The 14,438-nt window shown below is 38.6% G+C and overlaps 1 protein-coding gene across 4 annotated transcripts in view; it reads left to right on the forward strand.

The window, feature by feature from the left end:
- Positions 1-14,438, forward strand: part of MGAT5 (alpha-1,6-mannosylglycoprotein 6-beta-N-acetylglucosaminyltransferase) — a 119,378-nt gene that overhangs the window by 41,504 nt on the left and 63,436 nt on the right. For all 4 annotated transcript variants that reach the window (XM_040562511.1, XM_040562514.1, XM_040562512.1 and 1 more), the window contains exons 2-3: positions 1,304-1,694; positions 6,421-6,591. In XM_040562511.1, the coding sequence (XP_040418445.1) occupies positions 1,457-1,694; positions 6,421-6,591 (409 nt within the window). In that variant the 5' untranslated portion in view covers positions 1,304-1,456. The remainder of the gene's footprint in view (positions 1-1,303; positions 1,695-6,420; positions 6,592-14,438) is intronic.

Below are 14,438 nucleotides of genomic sequence, written 5' to 3' on the forward strand. Positions count from 1 at the left end.
CAAAGACGCACGGTACGGTTACTCCTCTTCTGCTTCTAGTTCTGTGTAACGCACTTCCACAGGCAGTGGTAATCAATAAACGCACGCAGAAGTCGTGGTGGAAGTCAGGTAGTCCAAGGGTATTTCTGTCCCTCTGCAGAGCTGCTAGCTGAACTGAAAGGGCAAGATCTAAAGGGAATTTTCACAAAAGCAGAGTACTGCTAGCAGGCATCTGTGTAATTATCCTATTAAATGAGAGTAACATCTGCATTATCTGTGCAAGTGCAGAATGGAAGGGAACATTGTTTTCTAATCCTGTCTGGGAGCATTATGAAGTTAAAAGGATCGCATTTTACCAAATCCATGTTTTAACACGATAGCTTACACTTAATTACCTTTTAATTACCTTTCTTCTCTTGTAGGGTTTTATGCTAAGGACCCTGCCTCTAGCCCTCATCACAGAGCTGTTCTTGCCTTTGGATAGCTTATGCCAGGTTTTATTTTTGAGTTTACCATGAAAAGATGGTCCTACTGTTTGTCTTGAAGGCAGTTAGCCAACTTTTTTCCTTAGTGTGGGAAAGGCTCTGAGAATATTAATTTTTATATACAAAAGACATGTTGTAGCATTCAGAGGGACGTGTGTTGAATGTAGTTGCAAAGTGCAAACTCATCGGACTACGTTTTATGAATAGGGAGTAATGATGCATGGCAGAGGCCACACAGGAGCAAGAAGAGATTATTCCAGCCTTCTGACTCCTTGCAATGTAAGCCAGGAGAGTGGATTGGTTTAAATAATGTAGACTTCTTTTTTTTTGCTCTTTACCCCTGAGGGAGTCTGATTTCCTGATCATCTATCTAGCCATATGCCATAGCTCTTGCCAGGAACTTCTAACAGTGTCAGTGCCAGCTAAAATTACTTGTTTTCTGAGAACTGAATTATGTTAAGAATTGTCTTAAATTGCTGCATTGGCAACATCACAAAGGTTTGTGTACACACACGGGGGGAAAAAAATAAAAAAATGTTAAAGCGGCCTTACCTTGAAATTCAGCTTGGAAACAGCTTCAAGCATTGAGTTTGATCCAGGTACTGAGAGGTGTTCTCCACCTGCTCAGGCGTATCACTTTCGTTGTTCTTTTTCCAGTGCTTTCCTTGGCTTGCTTGTGCTCTAATATAGTGCAATATTGATATGTACAAACTAAACGTTTACCGGAAAAAGCATGTTGTGTACTCTCATTTTGTACTAGTTACAATGTAGACCTAATAAAGCTGGTAAAAATTTCTAATATTTTGTGTTAACCTTGCTACTTTTCTTTCATCTTGCAGGATGGAACTGAGATACAGATATACGTTGACTAAGGAGTCGGAATAAGATTGAGTCCTGCTCTGTGATCTGTATATACCCGGACCATGAACTTGCTCTTTGGCTTCATGCTTTAGGAACCTTTGTAGTAACTCTGTGAGAAGCTGTTGGGAATCATGGCATTCTCTCCATGGAAGCTGTCCTCTCAGAAACTTGGCTTTTTTCTGGTGACTTTTGGTTTTATTTGGGGAATGATGCTTCTGCATTTTACTATTCAGCAGCAAACACAGCACGAAAGCAGTTCAGTCCTGCGTGAGCAAATTTTGGATCTCAGCAAAAGATACATCAAAGCATTAGCTGAAGAAAATAAAAATGTGGTTGATGGGCCTTATGTCGGAACAGTGACAGCATACGGTAAGCATGTGTCCTAGATTATGTGATAATCTGATAAAGGGTTTTTCTAAGTTGTCCAAACATTGTACTTCCTAATGCTGCTCAGTTGACAGTACTTCATACTGTAGGTTTTCTGCACAGATGGAGAGAACGTTCTTTACTTGCAAGTTATGAAATGGGACAAAATTTAAATTTCCACTCACTTGGAAACGAAGTTATCAGCTAATTTTTTATTATTTTTTTTTTACTACATCCATCTAGTAACAGTGTCTGTTATGCCTCAGGTTATTTGTTAGAACTTGCTTTAAAAAAATGTGTGGTTTTGCTGTTCTTGAGAACCTTGGGAAGCTTTTCAGTTTACATGTCAGTGATATAAAAAAATCCTTTTGGAAAAATAACTTGCCTCAGCGATAAAGCGGAGACCTGCAATGTTTATTTTTCCTCTTTTCCATTGCACTTCTGTGTCCAGTCAATTTACCTAACGTTTAAGATTATGTATTAAGATTATGTATGTGGTCCAAGCTTAAATTTAAGCTTGAATATGTCATATTTACCTCAGGGTAGAGAACTTTCTTTCATGAGTTTCAGTGCTTTGTCTGGCAGTTATTTCTGCATGGTGGGTTGTAATGCTTCCCCTCCTCCATTTCATACTACATAGCAATTCAGTTTGTGTATGTGTGAAAGCATGAAAGAAAGAAATTCATGGTGCGTGTTACCAGAAAACGTTACGAAAAAAAAATATAATTTAATTTCAAGTGAGGTGAGGTCCCTTTTCAATCTGATACAGTCAGATTGATTTTTAAGCTCACTTTCTTTCCTACTTACCTGTGCGCTTTCAGACTGTCTGGATACTTAATTGCTAGTTAGTCCATTTGTTTCTTTTTATATTTGTCTTAATATTCTGCTGTAGAAAATCATCTGTTTTTTGTAGGATTAAAAAAGAATGAAGGTTAGGGTGCAGCAGATCAAAGCTGCACTTTTTTTCTCTTTGGTGCATATAATGAAAATATCATGCTGGGATGTCTTCTTGTTTCTGTCACCACTTTTCCTCTTTAAAAAAAAAAAGGGGGGGGGGGAGTTTGTAAGACAGTGCTTTTCTGTAAGGCTGATATTGTCATCCCTGACACAGCTAACAATTATATTGCTTTGGTGCTTAAATAACAAGCATTCCCTATTCTTCGGTTCCTCAGTAACTTCTACTCATCTGTGACTTCACTTTGATCCACACTGCTATTGTAATCTTATAGAGCAATACAAGCAAAATAGAGTGGTGCTAGATAAATATTTGGATTGAATATCTCCAAGCACATAGAGGTCCCTAAAGGATTCACAGAATCACGGAACAGATGAGGTTGGAAGGGACCTCTGGAGGTCACCTGGTCCTAGCCCCCTGTAGGGACCATCCAGCACCATATCCAGGTGGCTTCTGAAGACCTCCAAGGAGGGAAACTCCACAACCTCTCTGGGCAACCTCTGCCAGCGCTCTGTCACCTGCACAGTGCAGAAGTTCTTCCTGATGGAAGCTCTTGTGTTCTGGGTGGTGCCCGTTGCCTCTTGTCCAGGTGGGGCCTCACCAATGTTGACCAGAGGGGTAGGGTTGCCTCTTTTGACCTGCTGTTGAATTGTTTGCATAGGTTTTTTTTTTTTAATAAAGCCCTCTAATATATAACCATTATCAATGTCCCCTTATCTTGTAAGGTTGCTTGATTTTAGGTGAACTGAAGAAAATAAATAAATAAAGCAAAACAATATATTTCTCCAGAAGTTGAAGGGTAACTGCATGAATCTGTGCCCTAGCTAGGATATCCTTAAGCTAAGTTCCCCCTGCAATTTTTTGCCTGTGACTTTCATTTCCTGCTCCAAGTCCTGCTGTGGAATACATTGACTTGCTGCCAAATAGTGGTCAAGTTCCCCAGGAGAAGTTAACAGCATTTGAAGGTGGGAGAAATAACTCTCTAACACTTTTGTAAGTTACAGCTAAATCTTGTGGAGAAATTTCAAGGTCTACAGCTAAGAAGAACTTGCAGTTTAAAGACAAGTGTAGACAAGCGTTTTCAAATTAAGGAGCTTTGAAGGATGTAAAGTAATGGTAATACATGTATTTAAAATGCTAGTGGGAAAGGCGCAATGGTGAGCGAATGGCACCATATTAAATAATGCTACATTAAACTGAGTTAGATCGTTAGTCTGTCTTCCCTGGCGTACCAAACGATTTGTTGATAGCAACTTATCAGGTTAGCTCTTCAGAAATAAACCCATTAATGTCTAATGTTAGTGACAGTGGGTAGAAGTTGGTTCATTATTCCATGACAACTGCTCTTGCTGTTTGGCCTTTTTATTTCTTTTAATCCTCTGATTGCTATTAGCGAGCAGACTTTGTGATTCCTGTGATCAGGCTCTGTTTGCTTGATTTGGCCGCTTTTACCCACTCAAAATGTTTTCAGTCACTCATTAATTTTGATTGCATAGCTTGTGTTCTTTCTTTCTTTTTCTTTCTACTGTATTACCGACTTGTCGGGTGGATCAAACGCTTTCTTTTAAAAAGTCGTATTCCAAATATAAATGAGTATTAGATTTTTATAACAGTAAACAGTTGTTTTACACAAATTATTTTGAATCTCTGCTTCCACCCTCCCCTTCTCAAACTGGCCTTCAATTGCTTTTTTGTTCTAGGAAGCAGTCTCTTATCTCCATGTTTCAGTATTAGGGTTAAAAGGGTTCAGTAGCAGGGTTAAAAGATTACAAGGTTTAGCTGTTCTTTGTCTTGATGCTCTGTATGTGCCTTTGTGTACTATGTTTCTTCCTCATTGTTTCCTGAATTTTTTGTACTACAATTTTTTCCTAGATTTTCCTTCTCTATACCATGTTTTTGTGGATGTTAAGTTCCTGCTCTACTTTCCCTTTCTTCTGCACACTATCCCATTAAGTGACTTCTGGACTCTCACTGTGAATCATTTGATTTTCATAAATGCTTCTTTTATCCATTGCACTGCATCTATACTTAAAATTATAATAAGGCATGCTATTATTAGCACTTAAGATTCCATATTCTGATCTTTAGACTAAAGAAAACACAAAATCACAAAGAAAAATATATTCTTTATGGCTTCATGGAAGAAATATAACTCCTTTATATTAGAAGAGAAAAAAATATAAGCTTTCTAAATGCAGTAGCCTTCTCTTATTTACTCTCACATTTGCACAAGAATTGAGCTGTCCCTAAGAAAAACAATAAGGAACACAAAATCTCTTAAGGCAAAACTGCAGCTGGTACTAGGGCAGATGAATCCCTTCAGGTGTATGGAGGAATTTTCTATTGCAGATCGGAAAGCTGTTTGATTTTAAATTTGTGGAAAGCAGAAAGTGTATTGTACAATGTGCATGTAATTATTTTATGTAATTAAATGGGAAAATAATGTAAATTCATCACACCAAATTCTTTAATCATGAGACAAGTAAACGAACAAAGAACAGTACTTTTTCTTTCATCTTATTTGGCTTGTTGCCACTTTAATTATAGAGTGTAGTCTAATAGCGGTCTATTCCCCCCCCCCCCCGTTGCCCACAGTTCTTTTAGCTTACAAACATGTCTGTGTTGCTTTAAGAAAACTGAACAAAAGAACTAGAAAAGAAAAAATAAATCAGGAAACATTTCCTTGGCCTTGGTTGTCGTATGATATGCAAACTCCTTCTGCTGTTTGTTGCTTTCCATGCAAAGTGAATTGCCATTTTTGATCCAACAGATAATGCAAACAGATAAGTAGAGACAATCGCCAACAGACTGAAGAAAAGAAATGGGTGATTTTTTTTTTGTGTGTGTTTTGGGTATACAACGGAAAGGTTGGACTTCAACACTGTGTGCCAGTGCAGAACCTGATGGTGGCGGAATAGATGCAGGAGAAGGTTTTTATACTGGCCCAAAGCCGTCCCCTCTTTGGGGAGTGGAATTGTGGTTTCCAAGTGACTGAGAATCTAACAGAGTGTTAAATTCTGTTCCTCTGATGGCACTTGAATATGGATTAAGGTCTTGCTATTGGAGTAGTCGGGGAATATGGCAAGGACTTCCCTGCCAGATATCTCAATCAAGTCTAATGCCTGCTTTGCTTTTAAATTAAAGTACTTTGTCCTTGATTTCTCCTTTTTTCCTTTCTACTTGATGCTTGATAGCTCCAGCTGATTCTGGTAGATTGAATGAGCAGTTTTGCAAAATTGAAATGGTTTGTGCCCCATGTGTTTGTGCTGGAGTCAAGCTCTTCTGTTTTGCTTAAGGCATCCCAAAACCCACCAGCAGTTTGCAGGTACTGAATTAGAGGTGGGCAGCACGTGTTTGTGTGTCTGTGCAAAGTTCCACCATAGTACCTGGAGGCAAGTGGTAGGTGCTTATAAGATGCAGCCATTCATTGTTATTTGAACAACTTACTATTACTTGAGCTATTACAAAGCAAGTGTATATATATTTTTTTGCTCCTGTGTATATACCCACATGGGTGCACATTTCCCCCTTGAGTGTAGGATGCGTATATGAGTTGCACTGTGCTTTATAAAACGCATAGGAAGGCCAGTTCCACATCCAGGGAAATTTACACCTGAGGCTCAACAAAGTAGGGAACATTAGTGTACAGAACTACTAATGATAAAGACTTGCACTGACTGTGTGTGTATTTCAGTCTCATTCTTGTCTCTATTTTTTGGTTCTGATAGTGTGCATTGCGTTATTAAACAATATAACTTCCATTTTCGTTCATAGATTTGAAGAAAACGCTTGCTGTCTTGTTGGATAATATCTTGCAGCGCATTGGGAAGCTAGAGTCCAAGGTGGAAAATCTTGTACTGAATGGAACAGGAGCAAACTCTACCAACAATACTAGTACCACTCCTGCTCCCAGCTTAGGAGCAGTCGAAAAGCTTAATGTAGCAGGTGGGTATGGCAATGTATGTGGGCTGTTTAATCTGTATTTTCTCTCTCTATGCAATAATATGTTTTTTCAGTTACAGAAATTTGAAGTGTCTTAAACAAAATTCAAAAGTCTAGCCCATTTCAATAGCACTCTTAAGTCCACTGATCTTTTACAGGCTCAGAGGAAGACTTTCAGTGGTAACTTGGACACACCAAGGAAAATAATATTCTCTGCCAAAGGGGTATAAGCTACTTTATTCACAGTAAATGTTTCATACTTTTAAATGTTTGTGCATTAGGAAGATGAAACTGGGCATATATTTTCTCGCTAAGCCTTATTACTTGGGTTGGTGCAAATATGTTCTGCATTTCTACCATATGCACTTGACTGGATGTTAATTAGAAGAAAACATGTGCGTTACTGGTTATGATGTAAAAATGTAATTCCCTGCTCTGGCTAATAGCTCTTATGATTTGACACACAGAGATGACCTACCCTGGTCCCTTCAGCTTTTATATTTTAAAAAGTCATTTGAAATCATTAGTTTTGTCTTCTGTCATAACTGCACGCTTAAATCTTGCCTGTGCTTGGTTTTCCTAGCAAAATAAATACTTCTGTTGAGAGGGTGTTTAAATATGGCAAAATGGAGCAGATGCAAGCTTTGTTAGGGTAGTGCCTTTGACAAGAAGTCTGGGAGAGTGGTTGTGCAAGTGACGACACAGTTGCAGCATGCCAGCAGAGTTAGCGTCAGCTGCTCTGTCCCACCAGCATTTGCCCATACTAAGATGTTCAAGTCATCGTATCTCATGGTGAGAGATGTCTTCTGTGTCTCATTTGCCACAAAATAAAAGCATGCTCATAGGCATGTAGTAAAGCCCTGTGCGTGCATTTTATACTACTGCTTATCTTGCACCAACTTTTTTTCTCCCGTGTCTCTGGTCTTGGTTAGACTGAAGACAGATTAGAAACAAGCAACTAAAGAGGTATGGCACTTGCAGACTAGTGACAGGGTGAACCATATCACTACCCCAAGGAATACAACACAACATCTTAGTCGCAGATGGAATGTGAGATAGGACAGGATTGGTACAGGTTCTGAGTTATATATAAAATGAAAAACGGACTTGTATATTTTGCTTTTGTAGTTGGACAAAAGAGAGACTTGATGCGGTTATTTTCAATAGATTTGCAGATAACTTGAAGAAGCAAACTTATGTTGTTGCTTACACGTTTGTAGGCAAAGGACCATTGTTCCTGCTTGACTATGATACATGACTAATCAGTGCTCAGGGTGAATGAATTTTGTTGTTGTTGGAGTTGGCCAGAGTTGCAGTGTTAGTACTCGCAAGCAACCTTTAAGGAGCTTGGTAGTTTTCAGTTTGCTGAATCTATCTTGCTTTTTGCTGCCTGGGGCTTGATCTGTGGCAAAGAACACTATTTGTCTTATTAGAGCTTCAGGCTGTTTTTTTTTTTTTTATCTTTGACTCTTGATGCATTAAGTTTAAAATACATCCCCGAAGCAATTATAGTAAATAGCGATGATAGAAAAAACTTTAAGAAACAATATCTTAAGGTGTGATTAATATATTGTTCTGGTGTCTGTTTGGATGATGTTACTGCTCAGGTATCTCCAGGCTGGATAGAACCAATGGCTAGAATAGAGCTTGGGACTAACCCATGTGTATCTGCTGGTTAAAGTGTTTACTATTTGTCCATTTGAAGCAGTGAGTGGAATTCATTTCATCGGAGGCATTTCCAAATGGAAATGAAAAGTTTGTTTCTACTTCTGTCTTCATAGTAGTTTCCTGACAGTAACAGACTCTAGAAGCCATAGAGTTACTGCTTTGAGGTCAAATATAAGTGTATTTTATGTTAGGAGTGAGTTGTTCAGAAAATAAGCTGGGTAAGTAAATGCTGTGATTACAATACCAGACACAGGGGTGGTTTTTTTGCTGTTGTGATTCAAGTGTGTCTTTTTTTCTCGTTATAGAGCAACTGAGATAGTCTGCAAATTGTTGTAGAGAAGGGATTTTGTTACCCAATGGTTTGTCAGTTTATTGAAACTGAAACATGTATGCATACAAATACGTGTGGTATTTCCATTGCTTTCTTTGTAATAGTTTATTCAGCTCTTAGCTGATGAAGTGATCACAAAATGCAGACACGATAGGATTACCATTTCTCTCTATCAGCTGTAATATTTTAATGCTGACTTTAGAGGAATTATGTTATTTGCTACTAGTAATTTCAACTCTTTCCATGTGGACAACCATGCTAGGATGTTCCATAAATAACAAATTTGTGTTTAATATTGCTATTAATATTTTTAAAAGAGCACTTAAATTTGTTTTTGCAAACGTCTTTTTTTTTTTTTTTTTTTACCTCAGTCACCACTTAAAACTCTGCAGTAAATTAAGCCTTTAAAGCCTCATTCATCAGCATAACAGTGCAGGCTTCTACCAGATTTTCCTAGAAGAGTGCTGCTTCCAGTAGAGCTACTTGATGCGTTTATGATTTTTGTCACAATACGCTGAGACCTATAATCTGTGTAACCATGCCCCTTTACCTATGGTAAGGCTTCCTGGAATAAATGAAGCTTCATGCTCGCTTAAGCTGCACTTCTGTTCACAGTGACTGTAAAATCTTACTTTTGTCCTCCCTGACCTTTTACGAAGTTTCTTGTGTGTTATGTACTATCTGGTTAGCTACCTGTGATAAAATAAGATGCAATAGAAAGACAAGAAGCTGATTACATTGTAAATATTTGTCTGTTTTCATTGCTGATTATTACTGGTCACAAGCTCAAGAACAAAACATTTTTTTCTTATGAATTTAAGACTGACTACCATGGCAGACTAGACTTGTCAGTCTGAGCGCCTTGAGCTTTTCTTCATTACATATTTTATGTAATGCTAACACTTTCATTAAGGAAAAAAAAGGGTACTTTTTATCTGCATACTAGGAAGAACAAAAAAATGATTAGTCAACATTTCTTCTCTCGAAGTCTGCCTGTAAGTGGAGTCTCTGTATCAGTTACATTGCTGTAAACAGACAGCAGTTGTAAAAACAGTATCTATATGCTACAGGTAGTGGATGGTAATAATGCAGGAATCCTGGTTTAGTTCCAGAGTCCAATTACTGGAATAAATCCAGTTTGGTTTTATGATTTTTTTCCGTCTGTAATAAACAGAACTGGCATGTGGCTGTGACTCAGATTTACGGATTGCAAAATTCCCTTTTGTGAGATAAAAACACTGACACTTGGACCAGATCAGGATTTCTTTTTTTTTAATTTTTCGCATCTATTGACATTGTATGAACAACCAGAATAATAGTATAGAAGAGAATATTTACCATATTAAAATGTGTGAGTGTTTTCCTCCTGTTCATATGCACGTTGGTTTTTAGCTCAGATGTGAGTTTGTGTCTGAGTATGCAAGTAATCCAGGTAGCAGTGAAGTTAATGTGTTTTGAGAAATGGCTGGCTGTTACACTTGCTGAACAAGTGGTTGGGAAATCAATTTGTTAAGAAAATGCTGATGTGTTTCTCAATGAGCTGAGGTCAGGGGATATTTAGTTTTGCCCAGTATACACGGTGATGGTAAAATATCTGCTGGTCCAGGAAAGCTCTTATGTATAATTAATGAACTTGCAAGGATACTTCTTCTAATGCACTACACATAAGCTAACACCACCTCTAGCTACTGCATTCGCTTGGTACTGAATCTATCATCCGTCCTTCTAAGGAAGAAAAATAATAACCTTACGTACTTCTTGATATTTTCTTATTCTTTTGTGGATATACGTATCCAGACTTTGAGAGTGGTCATTGCAGCTGCCTGAACAGACCTGCTGTGTGTTTGCTGGTGGGCAGCAGGTGCCTATAATTCTGTCAGCGTTCAGAAAGGGATCCACAACCTTTACAGCCTTGAAGGTATAGAAACAAATGAAAAATTTACTCTGAATCCTATGAATGAGGAAAAGACCTAATAATCAGTTTTGTAGCTGCTTTGAAAACAACTGTAACTACTGTTTGTTGTCAGAAAGTCATTTAAAGGGCTACCAAAGGTCATCTTAAACTTTTATCAGTAACTTCTGTAGGTTATCTTGATAAGTAAAACAAAAAAGATGAAGTAAGACAGTTCGAGGAAAAGAAAATACATCGGGAGAGTACCTGGATATCAGAGTTTAAAACCCCCAAGCCCCACAGCACAATGTCCAACAAACAGAATGGAGTCTGCCCTTGGAAAGCGTGAGCTATGAGCCACCGAGTCTTGGGATGTCCAGATGGGTGTTGGACTGCGCGGTTTTACAACCTGGGGTATTGTGCAATAAAGGAATGAGCAATGCCTTCTGTGAAAGAGCCTGTCAGTGAAGGAAAAAGAAGGCACCGGCCTGGCAAATAGCAAAACTGCTTGGCAGATTTGACAAATGATCTATCTTTATTTTAGTAATAATACAGCCAGAAGTTGAATTAAGTCTGGCTAAACAGCACCCATCGTGGCTATTTCGCTCTTGTAACAGCCTAATAGAAATGTTTGTGGCTTCCTAAAAACAGTTTTGATCAATCCTTCAGCCTGTGCTTTGACCACAGTAGCATGAACAAGCAATTTATGTGATGGATATTACTTGGTACGGAGCCCATGACTTTTTCTTTCAGTAGAGTAGCCGCCTCGTTATCATAATGAAACCCACGATACGCTGCTGTTGGGAGATTACCTAACATAAGTAAAATGTAGTCTTTGAACAATATTTATAATTGTACTTTTGGGCAGAGGTGCAAACATCGTAGGAACATGACTCAGTGTTTGGAATTTAGAGGCTGTGTCAAATTAGTTATTCATTACTTTCCAAAAGTCTGTTTATCGGTTGTGCTTCTTATTTGGCAAGCCATGGAGAAATTTAGCTTTTTTTTTTTGTTCCTCCACCTCTGTCTGTCAGGCCTGCTGTACAGCTGAGACAGCAGTGGTGAAATCTGCAGCAGTAGATATTAGAGTGGTGTGCACAGTTTTTGGCACATTAAATGATCTGAAGAAAATCCATCTGGGTTATGCTCGTTCATGTTAAGAAGGTGATAACAGTTGGTAGGAGGAAATGTTGAGGATTTAGCAAGGACTGGAGCTCGGCTGTCTCTGTAGTAGGTAAACTCAAACTTGTCTTTGATTCATTTTTCAGTTCACATTTAGAGACTAGAAATATCTTCCTCCTCAGACTCTCAGACAAATTACGTTGTTGATTTAGACGTAGAAATGTACAGTTTGTTCGTGTCCATATTTTGTTTAGGTTTAGTATTTGTACTGTGTTACTACACCTGGTTTCTTCCACTGAATTTAGTTTTTCAGAATCATTCATTGAGAAGTGTAAGAACAAAAAAGCTTCTCTTTTTGTTTGGTTTGCATGAAAGGATAATGGAGTGCAAGATTTCTTTGTCACAAATACCTTTAATCCTGATCCCAAAGGAGTTGAGGATTGGACCTCTGCTAGAGGATAAGGTGAGCTGATGCACTGCCTAGGCGAGGTTGGAAAGCAAAGCTGTGAGGTCCCTTGGATAGCTTGAGTGGGTGCTCCTTTTTTTCCTCCCTGTTTAGATCCATGTGTAAAATTATAAGCATGCTCTTCTCTTCCTTCTCCCCTCCTCAAAAGCATCAAACAAGCTTGTTGATTTGATACTGACAATTTTCAAGTGCTTTTCCAGAACCTCCATTTGATTTATGAAAGAGTAAATTGTTAATAGTGATGCTTACAGGGCTTTAGCTGATTGGTTTCAGATGCAATGAAGTCCTTTTTTTCCTTCTGTCTCTCTCCCCTCTGTTTTCATTTGTCCAAGTTGTATTTGATGAAAAGCTTTTAAGAGTTTTCGTAGCAATCTTCTCTGGCTTTGTGGGAAGTAGTATTTTCTCGTATGCATAATAACATATTAATCTACACCTGGGGTGCAAAGCAGATAAGAGTTTTTGTCAGTCGTAAAACAGGATGCTCCGGGCCACTGCCAATAACAACATACTAGGTAAACCTTAAATTGCTGGTTTTAAGGTGATAAAATAAAAATGGGAAAATGTGAAACCGCGGCACCTTCAGGCAGAGCTTCTCTACAGCACAGCTTCTGTTGCAGCTGAATTGTTGGATCCTTGTTACAGGCACAAGATGAGTTTCATTTAGGCAGTTTAGCTTCTAACACTAGGGCTTTTCTAAGATAAACCATTTATTTGTTTCCTGGTTGTATGGAACAGTATTCCACTAAGCATATTTCATCCAATAGGACAATCTCCTTGAACAAAAATGATCAAAGCGTGTATCCTGTTTCCTTTGAGTTTTTATTTTCTGATAAGCAGGGTGTGTGGGTTTTGTGTTGCAGGTTTTGTTTTTTTGGTTGGTTGGGCTTTTCTTTGCTTATTTTTGCCTGAAATCTTGCTGTGTACTTCAGGCAGCCATGGGAAAAAATTGATTTAAGTAAATTGAAGGAAACTTTCAGTACCTTGTTCTTTAAAACACTGCTAAACAATAGTGGTGTTAATTATGAATATACTTGTTACAAAACATTTTTTTAAAGTAAAGATGTTGATTTTAAGGTAAGGACGAAGGTGCTCTGAGGCCATTGCCTTCACTGTATTTCAGTGCGTGTTCAGTAAAACTAGCATTGTGGTAAGTGTCACAGTCTTAACGTTTTAGATAGTATAATTGCACTGAAAGCTGTACCAGTGCGATTGTTAGCAGTGTCATTTGCATTGAAAAATGTGACTTTGGAAGATTTTGTGTGCCTTTGATCTCATAAAAATGAGCAAATGACGGTTCATGTTCAATTTCCCCCCCTTGTATGTAGGTGCTACTTGGAGGACTCCTTCTGAGCCTGAGCCCAGTTCAGTACCAGCATGCTGCACGTAGCGCTGCTCAGGGAGGGAGAGACTCTTGGTGTATCTGTTCTTAGCTTCCAGAGCATTTCTAGCTTATGCATTAGCATGTTCTGGTGTATAGGCTGATGAGATCTCTTTAAAGATGTTAAGACTAAAGTTGTTCAAGTCACTCATTTGGATGCAGACTTCAGTATTTACTTGTCATCCAAAAGATGTTGCGTGGATGCCTGTCAGCTAGCTGGCATCAACCGCGAATATGTAGCAAGGCATTTTTATTTAATGTTGCTATGGTGAGAAGAACATTTGTCTTTGTATTCCCGTGTACTTCTTCCTGCAGAGTTTGGGGTGACATGCTGAAGACTTCGAGGTGGGAAGGAAGACTCAGGTAACTTCGTGATAAGTTGATTTGTTTCCATGGCTCTTTCCAGTGAACTTTGTCCTGCGCAGGACAGACTTGTTGGTTTAACAGTCTGTGACGATGGTTTATCCTATAGTTCTGTGCTTGCAGAGACAAACTTGATAAAAAGCTAAAGTATTGCATATTTTGAATTTCCAAAGCTGTCCTCCTGTCTTAAGAGGACTACAGTAGGTTTCTCTTCAGTTAAAGTAGTACAAATGATATTAGCTACGGCCATGCCTTAAAAAAAAAAACCAAACTAGTCCTCATAAAACATCTGTGTATACTGGATGTTATAGGATGTGGGCTCTGCTGATACCAGGAGTCAAGATTACAGCTTGCTCAGGGCAACGCTTTGATTTGTATTTATTGTGTCTTCTCCATTGTATTCTTTTTCCACACTATATATAATAGCAAGTGTTTTTTCCCATTTTCCTGTCAGTTTGCCTCCTGCAAAGGCAATAGCTTGGAGCTGTAGAGAGCTGTGTGTTTTCAAGCCTCGCTGTTCCAGCACAGCATTATGACCATGCAGAAGACCACACGTGAATATTTTCCACTGCAGTGCTAAGCTGTATTAGTAATGCTGAAAGGGGCTGTTAGTGGTCCCCTGGGCTGCATT

The sequence above is a fragment of the Cygnus olor genome, chromosome 6 (assembly GCF_009769625.2).
Source record: "Cygnus olor isolate bCygOlo1 chromosome 6, bCygOlo1.pri.v2, whole genome shotgun sequence".
NCBI lineage: Eukaryota > Metazoa > Chordata > Aves > Anseriformes > Anatidae > Cygnus > Cygnus olor.